The 13,621-nt window shown below is 40.9% G+C and overlaps 2 protein-coding genes across 4 annotated transcripts in view; both read right to left on the bottom strand.

Moving 5' to 3' along the window:
* LOC124032013 (pleckstrin homology domain-containing family M member 2-like) overlaps positions 1-6,899 on the bottom strand; it is a 56,878-nt gene extending 49,979 nt beyond the window's left edge. For 2 of the 3 annotated variants that reach the window (XM_046343949.1, XM_046343950.1), the window contains exons 1-4: positions 6,120-6,899; positions 5,050-5,156; positions 4,859-4,968; positions 4,334-4,433 (exon numbers count right to left, since the gene is read on the bottom strand). In XM_046343949.1, coding sequence (XP_046199905.1) covers positions 4,334-4,433; positions 4,859-4,968; positions 5,050-5,156; positions 6,120-6,179 — 377 coding nt within the window. In that variant the 5' untranslated portion in view covers positions 6,180-6,899. Of the gene's footprint in view, positions 1-4,333; positions 4,983-5,049; positions 5,157-6,119 lie in introns of those variants that run through there. The other variant, XM_046343951.1, reaches the window with a different exon arrangement.
* A 445-nt stretch (positions 6,900-7,344) lies between these two features.
* On the bottom strand, positions 7,345-11,751 carry LOC124032012 (dolichyl-diphosphooligosaccharide--protein glycosyltransferase 48 kDa subunit-like). The gene is made up of 11 exons (XM_046343948.1): positions 11,491-11,751; positions 10,781-10,891; positions 10,580-10,666; positions 9,741-9,844; positions 9,416-9,510; positions 9,185-9,278; positions 8,911-9,059; positions 8,616-8,763; positions 8,351-8,471; positions 8,144-8,250; positions 7,345-8,008 (listed from the first exon to the last, which is right to left on the bottom strand). The coding sequence occupies exons 1-11, from the start codon at positions 11,723-11,725 to the stop codon at positions 7,859-7,861; spliced, it is 1,401 nt and encodes a 466-aa protein (XP_046199904.1). The 5' UTR covers positions 11,726-11,751; the 3' UTR covers positions 7,345-7,858.
* Between the last annotated feature and the right edge of the window lie 1,870 nt (positions 11,752-13,621).

The following is a 13,621-nucleotide window of genomic DNA, read 5'->3' as shown; positions in this document are numbered from 1 at the left end:
GGATCTGCAGAGAATGGGAAAATCTCCCCAAATACAGGTGTGCCAAGCTTGTAGCGTACCCATACCAAAGAAGAATCGAGGCTGTAATAGCTGCCAAAGGTGCTTCAACAAAGTACTGAGTAAAGGGTCTGAATACTTATGTAAATGTGAGGGGGGGTGTAGATTGAAAAACAAATCAATTTTAGAATAAGGCTGGTAACGTCAAGGGGTCTGAATTCTGCACTCACTGTATGTATGCGTGTACAGCGGGGCAAAAAAGTATTTAGTCAGCCACCAATTGTGCAAGTTCTCCCACTTAAAAAGATGACGCCTGTAATTTTGATCATAGGTACACTTCAACTATGATAGACAAAATGAGGGAAAAAATCCAGGAAATCACATTGTATGATTTGTAATTAATTTATTTGCAAATTATGGTGGAAAATAAGTATTTGGTCACCTACAAACAAGCAAGATTTCTGACTCTCACAGACCTGAAACTTTTTCTTTAACCTGTTATGGCTGCATCCCTTTGTTCTCAATTTCTACCTGAAGACATACCCTAATCTAACTGCCTGTAGCTCAGCCCCAGAGGCAATGATATGCATATTCTTGGTATCATTTGAATGGAAACATTCTGAAGTTTGTGGAACTATTAATTGAATGTAGGAGACTAAAACACAGTAGATCTGGTAGAAGAAAAGAGAAAGAAAGAGCATACGTTTTCTGTTTTTTATTGTTGTATTATCATCTTTCACATGTACTAGAATAGCCACACAGTCAGATAAGGATGCTGGAGATCATTTTGATGGATAAAACAAGAGGGCAACTGTAGGTGTGCAAAGTTTCAGATTGATAACTTCAGGAATGGGTGAGGTACAGGACATTTAGCATGAAGTCACCCAGGTGTCCCACACAAGTTGCCCAAATGTACCCAAGTGGCCGAATTGGTGAAATGACCTATAACTATATACAACATATCAAATAACTATATACAACATATCAAAAAGCAATTCTAACACACACAAAAGAAAAGTTTTAAAAAATAAAATAAATAAATAAATAAAAACAGTACACCCTTTGGAAGTACAATATTTTGCTGCCTGTGCCATGTCCCACAGCAGTCTCTTTCTGATGTAAAGCAGAGGCAAACTGAACAAGTGGTTCAGTTCATGCGACACAGAACACAACCACGCCTCCATGGTCTGCCCTTTTGGCCCTGAGGCACAGTCATACCTGCAGTAATGAACTGTGGCATATGAACACCACTGGGGGGGGCAGAGGTAGTGCGGGTAGCATGGCACCCAGGGCTCCCAGTCAGAGTAGCTATCACTGTGAAAGAAAACATTAAAAATATATTTGTATTGTATGAGCCTTTTATCATCACATAAAATAAACAGATATGTATTGTATAGAGCAGAGGGAACAGTCACTAAGGTGAAGTGCTGTTCCATTCAACTCCGGCCATTGTTGTGGGCCTGCCCTCCCCTGAACAGTACCCAATGGCTATTTCATATGGAAATGAAGAGGAGTAGCAGGTGCAGTGGCCTGTGTGTTTGCTGTTCTACTCCATTCCATTTGAATAAAAAAAATTGAAAATATAATCTGACATGGAATACATATACACACACAAACAAACCACACATTTAATTTCAAATTGTTTTTTTTTTGCTAAATATATATATATTTATATTTCATAAAACGGCATTAGCACTTACCCGTCCAGAAGTACATCCTGTCCTTGCAGAAACAGCTCCTCAGTTCCTGTTTGAATCATAACACTCAAAGATTCCTCAAACAAAAAATCTGTCTCACTTTCACTTTTACTTTAGACTTTGACTTCGCTTTTCCTGATTTATTCGCCATGAAAAGTTCAATGAAATCATTGAAAATACAACTTTAAGAAATACAGCTGCGCGTAACAAGCCTCACAGCAACTCCTCTGATCGCCAAGGTGAGAATGGAGTTCGTTAGGCATGCGATATTAAACAAGGAATGGTGCTCCAACCCAAAACCATTACATACTGCCGTTTACCTCAGCTCATTGGCTATCTACCCAGCTAGATTTCAAGAAGATCAGTGGTCATTGGGCAGAAATACAGTCAATCAACGAAGCTTTGCTAAAATGATTGGTGAGCAAGGTAGTCATTGCTCGTTGTCTTCAAATCAGTTCACTTCGGTCAATACTCCCCGCAAAAAAAAACAACGTTTGGCTGTGTTGCAAACATCCAGAGGAATGCACTGAAACCAACCATGACTAGATAAACAATGTTTTACCGTGTGTAATTACGTCGAATGCTTCGTAAAAAATGGATAGAGATGGAATTCACAGCACAAACAGGTTCAAATAGTTTGATTTAAGCTAGAAAAATGGATTTTATCAAAGAAAACAGCACTTCATTTGATCACTGGGACCCTCAGGAAGAGAAATAAGAGCAAGATATCAGAATGTAAGTCGTAATTTTACCTTCAGATGTGAATGTGTAAAAACTGTCATGGCGTAAAATGTTTGTTGTTGATTGCTCTTCTCAAACAAAAGCATGGTATTTGTTTTCTGTAATAGCTATTGGAAAACGTAGTTTGATTACCAAGATTCTAATCTTTTGAAGGGTGTAAGACACTTGCATTTTCAAAAATGTTTAATGTTACGACGTTGTATTTTTAGTTGTCACTGAAATTTCCCCTGATGTTGATCCCTGTACAGGGATCGCAGCCATAACAGGTTTTAAGAGGCTCCTCTGTCCTCCACTCGTTACCAGTATTAATGGCACCTGTTTGAACTTGTTATCAGTATAAAAGACACCTGTCCACAACCTCAAACAGTCACACTCCAAACTCCACTATGGCCAAGACCAAAGAGCTGTCAAAGGACACCAGAAACAAAATTGTAGACCTGCACCAGGCTGGGAAGACTGAATCTGCAATAGGTAAGCAGCTTGGTTTGAAGAAATCAACTGTGGGAGCAATTACTAGGAAATGGAAGACATACAAGACCACTGATAATCTCCCTCGATCTGGGGCTCCACGTAAGGTCAAAATGATCACAAGAACGATGAGCAAAAATCTCAGAACCACACGGGGGGACCTAGTGCATAACCTGCAGAGAGCTGTGACCAAAGTAACAAAGCCTACCATCAGTAACACACCACGCTGCCAGGGACTCAAATCCTGCAGTGCCAGACGTGTCCCCCTGCTTAAGCCAGTACATGTCCAGGCCCGTCTGAAGTTTGCTAGAGAGCATTTGGATGATCCAGAAGAAGATTGGGAGAATGTCATATGGTCAGATGAAACCAAAATATAACTTTTTGGTAAAAACCCAACTTGTCGTGTTTGGAGGACAAAGAATGCTGAGTTGCATCCAAAGAACACCACACCTACTGTGAAGCATGGGGGTGGAAACATCATGCTTTGGGGCTGTTTTTCTGCAAAGGGACCAGGACGACTGGTCCGTGAAAAGGAAAGAATGGATGGGGCCATGTATCGTGAACTTTTGAGTGAAAACCTCCTTCCATCAGCAAGGGCATTGAAGATGAAACGTGGCTGGGTCTTTCAGCATGACAATGATCCCAAACACACCGCCCGGGCAACGAAGGAGTGGCTTCGTAAGAAGCATTTCAAGGTCCTGGAGTGGCCTAGCGAGTCTCCAGATCTCAACCCCATAGAAAATCTGTGGAGGGAGTTGAAAGTCTGTGTTGCCCAGCAACAGCCCCAAAACATAACTGCTCTAGAGGAGATCTACATGGAGGAATGGGCCAAAATACCTGCAAAAGTGTGTGAAAACCTTGTGAAGACTTACAGGAAACGTTTGACTTCTGTCATTGCCAACAAAGGGTATATAACAAAGTATTGAGATAAGTATTTGGTCAATAACAAAAGTTTATTTTCCACCATAATTTGCAAATAAATTCATTAAGAAATCCTGCAGTGTGATTTTCTGGATTTTTTTTCTCTCATTTTGTATGATGAAAATTACAGGCCTCTCGCATCTTTTTAAGTGGGATAACTTTCACAATTGGTGGCTGACTAAATACTTTTTTGCCACTGTGTGTGTGTGTGTGTGTGTGTGTGTGTGTGTGTGTGTGTGTGTGTGTGTGTGTGTGTGTGTGTGTGTGTGTGTGTGTGTGTGTGTGTGTGTGTGTGTGTGTGTGTGTGTATGTATTAAATATTGTATTTTCTTATTCCTTGTTTACTATTTACTATTTTTATTATCTTTTGATTCTGCATAGTTGGGACAGGCTCGTAGGCAAGCATTTTTAGTAAAGTCTACACCCGTTGTATTTGGTGCATGTGACAAAATTATATTTGTTTTTAGTCTAAATGCATAATTTAGGGCTCTTTGGGTCAGAACACTCACTTGAAGTAATACTTCTGCAGCAATCCTTGGTTCTCTTGGAAGAGACGGAGATAGCTTTCTAATGAGCTCTCACTCAGTGCTAGGTATAGCCAGGCACGACCTGCATATAAAATAAATATAAACAAGGGACAAATATGGGCATATGTAGGCATATTTACTAGTACCATGTATTATTTATTTCCTGCCTGAACTTCCAAATAAGTAGGCCTGCAAAGAAACTTCTGTAAAAAGATAAACATATGTGCAAACACTAATGGTAATTACTGTAATCCTGACCTCAAATAACAACATCATCATGCTACATTTCTGGCATGTGGCACAAGAGGAACTTACAATTGGCAAACCACTGGCTAACATATGTCATTCATTTTATCACAGTAAATATAGGTGTATGAATTGATTGACAGAAATGGCATGTATGTATTAGAGTTAATTGCTGTAAAACGTTTGTTTCTCAAGTTGCCCACAAGACTGACCATGAATGTGGATGTGTGCCTAAGAAAGCAGTAAAAATTGTGTTCTTACTTCGCCCAAGGTTGGTTGCTATGTGCTGGAGCTCGTCTACCTGCCGGACCACTTCCCTGCGGGTGAAGTGTAGAACCAGTACCCAGTAACCTGAGGAGATATCCTGCAGCCTGCAATGCACAGACTATGAGAATTGAACTGAGTTAGGATGTATTAAAGTACTGAGCAGATTTAGCTCTCAGTCTTCTTACCCATAGAGTAGAGCATGGTCAAGGTGCTCACACAGTCGCTGTAGGACCCGGTCGTGATTCCGGATGGCTGGAGTTTCATCCTCACAGGCAGCAAAGTAACTCTGCAACTGCAGTCAGAGCACAAAACATATGGAGCTGACAAGAGTACTAGGCCCACAGCCAAACTAGAAATATAGGGATATCTCCTGCATGAGATGTTGAGAGGAGTCCCTCAGTGACAGATATCTGCAAGCATGGCGCCTGAAATTGGATAATTGCTACTGTACATCTGATCCACTAAATGGTATTACTATGACTGACTTAAAAGCATTAAGACTTTTGTTCATAACCCCTGAAAAAAGACTAGTTTAACAGGACTGACTGAATATAAAGGAATGTAGGATCTTAAATTCCAGTCACCTGATGACGATCATGTGACTGGGAACAGGAACAAACTGAATATAAACTGGAGAGGACTTGAAAAATCACACCAGGCAAGGTCTATTAAAGCACTGTCTGTCTGGCACAGTGCAAATACTTTGGAAGGATGGGACTGAACGTTAAGTGTACAGATGATGCAAAGGATGAACATCAACAAACATTCAACCAGGGTTTAGCTTAATTGATTAAGTAACCCAGAAGTCAAATTGAATGTGGTCACAGTATGCGTAACTATGCCTATATTAAGCAAGCATATTGAAATGTGTTTGGAAAATAAGCAACAAAAGTTATTTTGGTTTTCATAAATAGACCTAGCTAACCGAGGGTTGTTGAATTGGCCGTGACTCAGAATTTTAGAAGCAAGAAAGTGTTTGTTTACGTGACAGCATTAGCGAATACAACACAGTGTCAGCTAAATTAGCAAGACAAAACACCCATGACATTACAAACGTAATCCATGTGTTTAACGTTAGCTAAACAATCTTCAAAGACCTCACAGATAGTCAGCGACTGTTTTCTACGATGAGTCAGGCCCACCTATCATGGCAAGCAGGGCAATACTGGTGTTTACCGTCTTCAAATAAGTTAGCTGATCTTACTAACATGACTTTGAGCTAACTGTATGTGTATAGACTTGATATCAGTCTTACCTTCTTGACAGACGAAGAAATGTTTTCCAATATTCGGTTCTTGACTTTGAGTTGATCCATCACTGACTGGTCTCCTTGGCTGCCTGCAGCTGTCAGCTGATTTCCAGGGGTCTCAATGTGATCTGCTGTCGATGTTCTCAAAGCTAGCCAGCCATATATTTTCAACACTGATAATTGGCTAGCGAAGCGAACAACATATCAAACAAAGAGCTGACTAGGTAATGTAACAACTAGCATAAGACAACATGGCCATGGCTAATAACGTTTATTGGCAATGTCGTCCTCCCTCATACTAGTCCTCCTACTAAGGTTCGAATGGCTAACGTCGTTAGTCAACCGAACTGGCCAGCACGTTAGGTGGCGTCAGCGCTAGTAGGGAATAAATATCCTGCTGTCGTAGCCGGTAACTTTTACTTTTTGTAGTTAGGTAGCACTCAACTTGTTTAAACTTATGTTGTAGTTCAACTTTATGTAAAATGTAGAAACCATGACCAAGTTTTAACAAGCTCGATGATTAGTCCGGAGGAATATATTCAAGACAATGCTAACCCAGTTTCTAAAGCCAGAGGTGCAACATCGCGAGGCTTCCGGGAACGCTTGCGAAACAGAGCAAGCAGAACAGACCGGGGTTTCGGATTTAACAATTCAATTACAGAAGTGAAAAGGTATTCTTTAATTTTCTATAAATGTCAATACACAACCTAGATTCGAGCCCACGTCTTAAGTAATTGAACATGTTATTACTCCAACCTCGTGAAATTGACACGTTTTCCTTTGTCAAAAATTACTTTATAGAAGGAGTGCCTTTAAGTCGGCGTCCAGCACGTGCGCATTCCGGCGCGAGACCATCATTAGACCGAAGAAGTGTTTCTGCGCATGAGCTTAGCTAGCCAACGTCGCCGTGACATGGCCTAGAAGCGTGATCGGGTATTTCTGCTCATCTTCATACTGTACTGTCTATGGTTAAATTTAGCAGCTAGCCATTTTAAGTTAATATAATTGACTGATAAGTCACCAAATGCCTGTCAACGAGCCCGTGACCCACTAACATCACCTCCAACAAATGTGGGTAACTGATTTTTTTTTGTGCTGTAGTTTGTCTTTTTTTTTTTTAACTAACTACATGTTCTCTACCCTATCCAGCTCAATGATTTATATATACACACAATTGATCCAGCTGCGGGTTACTAAATTAGATTAAGGATAGTAATAAGACTTCAGAGTGGAATGTCAACATTTTATTGTAGTTTAAGGATTTGTGTAATGTTTGTTGCAAACATGTTAGTGTTTCTATTGGCAAGACTATTTGATCAGACAAAACACATATTCAGTGCATGTACTGCATCAAGATGTTTTTATCCTCATACACAAGGGGGTGGGATAAACATACATTCATGGGATTTTTCCAAACAAGTGTTCCATCTGTTATTGAGATCGTGAAGCAACCATATCCAATTGCTGACTGAATTCAGAGATGTGTAAAATAATCACTCAAATGATCTGTGCACAAGTGTATTATTTTCAGAATTACAAAAAATCTCAGCCACAGCTGAATTAGTTTGCCTGCAAAGCCCTCATTAAATTCCCCCACAACCAATAGAGAAGCAACATGTTCAATTCTCACCAACTCTTCTTGCAGACTCTTCCAGATGATTTAAGCAACCAAGAACCTTCACCCCAATAAGGCAAATTCTTAATCTACCACCCCTCCCTCCTAATTTAATAAGCGTTTCATCTCCCTAGTCTGATTTTTCCTTTTCTTTCATGTGAAGGAAGACTATGCTGAAGACAAAGAGTCCTCCCATCATGGAGAAGACACTGGCGTAGTAAGGGAACGCTGAGGGGATGAAGCGCTCATACTGCGTGTGCTGCAGAGGACGCACCGACACCTATGGGAGAGGACATGTATACATTAGCAATTGAGTACTATACTTTGTTTGCTTATAGTGTGACACGTACAATGAATTAGCTGGTGTAGCCCTTGATATACTCAAGAGCCTTTCAAAACATGACAGTTCCCTCACCTGAGTAGAGGAGTACAGGTGTGTGTAGCCTAGCCTGTTGTAGTCCACCTTGAACTGGAACACTCCATACACATCAGGCAACTTGAACTGGACACTGTATTTATCTCCTATTCAGGTAAATATAATTATTTGATTGACATCAAACTGTTCAATTTCCACAATGTAAATAATTATGAAAATAAAGAGTAATCTCTGAAATGTTCATACTATTTTTCTTGAGGTAGGTCCTGACGAAGGGGTCGATTCTCACAAACTCCAACTGGATGTCTTCCCCATCAAAGGGAATCCAGCTGCCCTCGGACAGCATCTCAATTACAACGCTGTACTCCTGTGTCGGAGGAAAAGGACAGAAACAATTGGCACATTTTCACATTTTAATGTTTCGTTAAATAAGAAAAATAACTAAATACTGTCATAATGGACAGCAAAAATGTCTTACCACGAGATGTTGATGGATTAAATAGTGACTCACCACAAGGTCTGTGATGGTGTAAGCTGCAGGAGGGGTGCTCTCCCCCACAGGATGATGTGTAACGGCTCCCACTCGGAGTACACCGGCTTCCTTGAACACCCAACGGGACAGAGCCTCGGCTAATTCCATGTTCCCAGTCTGAGCGTACCTACAAGAGATCCAAGACTGGAATTAAAACACAGTTATTCCATTTCTTAAAATATAAAAAGGTGATTATTGAACAATGAAAATCAGATTAAAAGTAGGGCAGGCAACTACAGAGCAGATGATGAAAAGCATTATGAGAGAGGGTTACCTCTGGGAGCCAGGTGTGGCCTTCTGAACAGCGGCGTTGAAGAAGGCGTCGCTGAAAAAGTGCAGTGAGCCACTGAATACCACTCGGGCGTTATTCCTGGCCTGGAGCCCAGCAATCAAAAGAGTGTTCTTTCCAACAGCATGGGGGTACTGTCCAGAAAGGAGAGCGTAGTGTCAACCAAAATATAAAGTTTCAGTTATAAACACCTTACACACAAGTTAGTCAAATTTCAAAGGAGAATGTTTGATAAGGAAGGAAACAGTGCTGGTATTACCTGAGAGATGGGTCGGTCAGGGAAGTAGGAGTATGAGGTGGAGGAGCCAGTCAGAATGTCCAGGACCAGGGGGTTATCTGGGTCTGCCACCATGCTGGAAGAAGGGGAGAGGACAAAAATCCTTTACCATAGAAAAATATGTCCATAGGGGTATAATAACATAATACCAGTGTAGTAACTCCCTCGTTTAGAACTGACAATACTTGTTCTCAACTGTAATGGTAGACTCACCCAACACCCTTGAAAAGGATGGGTTTGTCACTGGGGTTCCCAACAATAGTGGGAGCCTTCAGAAGATTGTCTGGATCAGCAACAATCAGGGTATGCTAGAGGAAGGAATAGGGGGGAAGTTTACCTCTTATGATTCACTTCATTCGCCTACCTCAAGTGCTCTGCAATATTAATGGTCACTCAATACCCATTTCCCACCTTTTCTTGAGACTTAACTTGGGAATTCTACATTATTAGACAGAAGTGTATTGACACATGCCCCTGTAAGCAATTGCAAAACCTAATGCTATAAGGTTTACATTAGAATGTTCTTTCTTCTGCTTACCTCACCAGGGTCTGACACATCGTAATGGTGATGATCAATGACAGCAGTCTTCTCCTCATCAAACTCAATTCCACATTCACTGCCTATCTCTCTCAGAGGGTCACCTAGGACAAAGGAGATTACAGGAGAATGGCATTAGTTACTGTGAAACATTCTGACCAAACCGACTCAGACAAAACATGCGTGCACTATCCCCATCAGCCGTGCTCATGACAAGCAGGTTTAAATACCAAACCAACTGTGAATGAACTATATTCATTATTGGACAGGTCGAAACACACATGAAACATTCATGGATATTTAGCAAGCTTGCTGTTGCTAGCTAATTTGTCCTGGGAGATAACATTGGCTTGTTATTTTACTTGAAATGCACATGGTCCTTTTTTTCTTTGTAAAATTTTGACCCATTTTGAGTCACAAAATCATGTGTTCTCTACTCTGACAATTAATCCATAGATAAAAGGGGAACCCTAGTTAGTTTTATTTAATTAATCTTCCCTCCATTCCTATTCTTCTGTGGATTCTATATGGCAGTTGGCAACCAAATTTAAGGTGCATTACCACCACCAACTGGACTGGCGTGTGGATCTTGTTCATCTTTCAATCAACCACGTGGGTTAGTATGCTCCTAAAAACCAATGAGTAGATGGGAGAGGCAGGACTTGCAGCGGGTCAAGCGTCTAAAATGGAACCAAGTTTGTTGATGTTTGGATGAAATGGCTAAATAACCTGTGTACATTTATTTTGCAACATCTTGGTTAGTTTGGTCAGCACGTACACGTTGTAGAAACAACATCTGTGGTTTTTACACAAGTAAGAATAATATATTTTTCACTTACCAATATCAGAGCTTGCAGCAACCAGGACATTGCCTCCACCATCGATGAAGGAAGTGATTGTCTCAACACTGATGTTGCCACCAAAGTCTTAAAAGGATAAAAGTTGCATTAAATATTTAGTACTCTGTTTGTTGTAACAAAAATGATTTGATGCAAGATAATAAATGTCAAAAATTAGAACTGCAATGTTAGGTAACTAACCTTCCACGGATGGGGAGAAGATGATGAGGTGGTCATAGAGAAATTGGCCATATTTGATCAGGGAAAGAGAAGGATCATCTGCAGTCTTGAATGAAAGGTCAAAGCCACGATCTGCAAAGAGGGACATAGAACTACATCAGCCTGGTGGAAATTGATTTGGAAATAAGTCCGCTAAGTTACTTTTGTTTTAAACCATTTTGATGCCCAAGGTGGGTTAACACAGCATTTCTAGTGCATAAAAAACAACACACTTATGCATCATTTTGGGATAAACATGTAACAGTACATGCGCAGTAGGGACTGAAAAAATGTGTATGAAGTAGTAGTACAATCACAGTGCAAAAGCTAACATTCTCAGGTGCCCCGGACACGTAGTTGTGCAAGTGGACAGATACGACCTTTCTTTGCCTTTAACATCGACAATGATAGCAAGCTAGTTACTTTTTTTTTTACCCAAATCAATGCCACATGCCCCAGTAGTGACACCTATTCCTATCCTATGGAACGTTGCGTTGGCAACCTAGCTAGCAAAGATTAGCTAACAAGCTAACGTTAGTGGAGTTACGAGCGCTAACTAAGATAGCGTTAGCTTACTAACGGAACGAAAACAAATGAGTGAAAACAAATCTTCGTTATGGATAACAAATAAACGTATAATTGTAGCTAGCTAGCTAACAAATGGCTGAGAAAAGAACATGTATTCCTTCCACCTGCCAGACTGCGGAAGAAGATTGCATGGGTATCTCTGATGTTGAGGTTGTCCAACAAAACGAGCGTCTTTCCGTCAGCCAATACCATGTGCATCATGGACGATATCATCAAGAATAAAATAAAATTGTTTCCCAACAATCTGGATTTTGTTTGAGCCATGCTTACAGTGCGTTTTTTTAACAACAAAGTAGAACTGCACCAACTAATTTGCTTGTCTGAGGTCCACTTCGCCATTTTGGAGAAGAAGTCGACGTCAGCGTTCTTCTTCTTCTTTTTAAAATGTGTACTGGCTGATCGCAACCAACTGAAAGGCGCATACACTGCCATCTACTCCACTGGAGTGTGGGAGGCCCTAATAATCTTTTTGTTGTATATTGCCCTGTGTTTGCGCCTACTGTTTTTGAGCGTGAATTCGTTCCACTTTGTGACACAAAAGGGATGGAAAAAAATTCCCTACCATCTAACCCTACACCCATTAAACCTATCCTATCTGATCCGATACTATTGCTCAACACACCTTGTAACTCCACTGCAGTAAAATCTCATACACCCAAGTACTTCTCTGCAGCTACCACCACAACATCTATTTTCTGTGATTTACGTTTCCATTTCTGCAGTACAGTTGATATCCATGGCTATGAATGTTAAGGAGCCAACCTCACTGAAACATTTAATTCCTATCACTCTCTATTGGCCTCAGCCTACTCACAGAGAGCTTCTCAGGATCCCTTACACTGGACCCCTTTTCCTCTGCTACTCTCTTCACTGCCTCAGCATACAACACCTTCTGAACTACTCTGATCCTGGCAACCTCAACCTACCTTTCTCTCACCAGACACTTCTGATCTCCAGGACCATGGGCACCCTTACAGTTAACACACACAGCTTTTCCCACCAATACTACACATTACTTTGTCTCATGCCCTCCTGCACACTTCTCACATCTAAGAATCTCCCTCCTACACACGGTTGCAACATTACTATAAGCTTGGCACCTAAAGAACCATAATGGCTTCAGGATAAAAACTCTCACGGGATAAGTGACATCCCAACTTGACTTTGTCGGGCAAAGACTCTGCATCAAAACAGAGCAGGACAGACAGTGTCTTCTCTGCTTCACCACACTCTCCACCGGGTCTGCGTCACACCAAACGGCAGGCGTTGCAGACACCACAAATCTTCCAAATTCAGTTGGTCATCCTCAACACTTAACATCACTCCAATTATCATTCCTTTCAATTGCGCCCAGATAGCAGAGAAAGTCACAGGTCTTCTCCTGGGACACCTGCTCCTTCAGGATGGAAGACACAAAAGTTACTTTCACTGATTCAATAATCCCCAACCTCTTCTTCACCCATCCTGATATCACATATGGATCAGCCAGAAGGCAAGGATCCATTCTCTCCAATGTTGTGTCAATCCTAAAAAACAATCTCCTACCAAAGCTATGGTTACCTGCAGATTGACTTGGTGAATGCTTGACCGCCTCGTACTGTCCTTTGTCTTCCTGACTATGTTCCCGATGTCTCTATCTAGGGGGTAAAACCTTCTCTGAACATTGCAAGATACAAAGATGGAGATGTGTCTGACTTCAATCACTTTCCTAGCACCAGCCAATGCACATTTTTCAATATGCATCTCTATCTCTATTACTGGCTAACGGATCTGAGCTGCCTATAAAAGCAAGCAATAATGCAATATCTCTTTGATTAGATAATTGCACAACAGATCTCTGTGAACAAAACAGATCTCTAAGTCAGTCCTAAAAGTAAATTATGTTGACCTGATTGCTCCTGATCTCTCCCACCACAAGATGGTTCTTGTGCTACTCAATCTCAGGAAAGCGTGCAACATATTGTTGGCCCCATGTTTCGTGAGCTGAAATAAAAAATCCCAGAAATGTTCCATAAACTCAAATTTGTTAACATCCCTGTTGGTGAGCATTTCTCCTTTGCCAAGATAATCCATCAACCTGACAGTTGTGGTATATCAAAAATCTGATTAAACAACAAGATCATTACACAGGTGCACCTTGTGCTGGGGACAGTAAAAGCCTCTCTAAAATAAGCCATTTTGTCACACAACACAATGCCACAGATGTCTCCAGTTTTGAGGGAGCATGCAATTGGC

This window comes from Oncorhynchus gorbuscha, linkage group LG03 (genome assembly GCF_021184085.1).
Source record: "Oncorhynchus gorbuscha isolate QuinsamMale2020 ecotype Even-year linkage group LG03, OgorEven_v1.0, whole genome shotgun sequence".
NCBI classification, from domain to species: Eukaryota; Metazoa; Chordata; class Actinopteri; order Salmoniformes; family Salmonidae; genus Oncorhynchus; species Oncorhynchus gorbuscha.
This window is presented reverse-complemented; position numbering and strand designations above follow the sequence as displayed.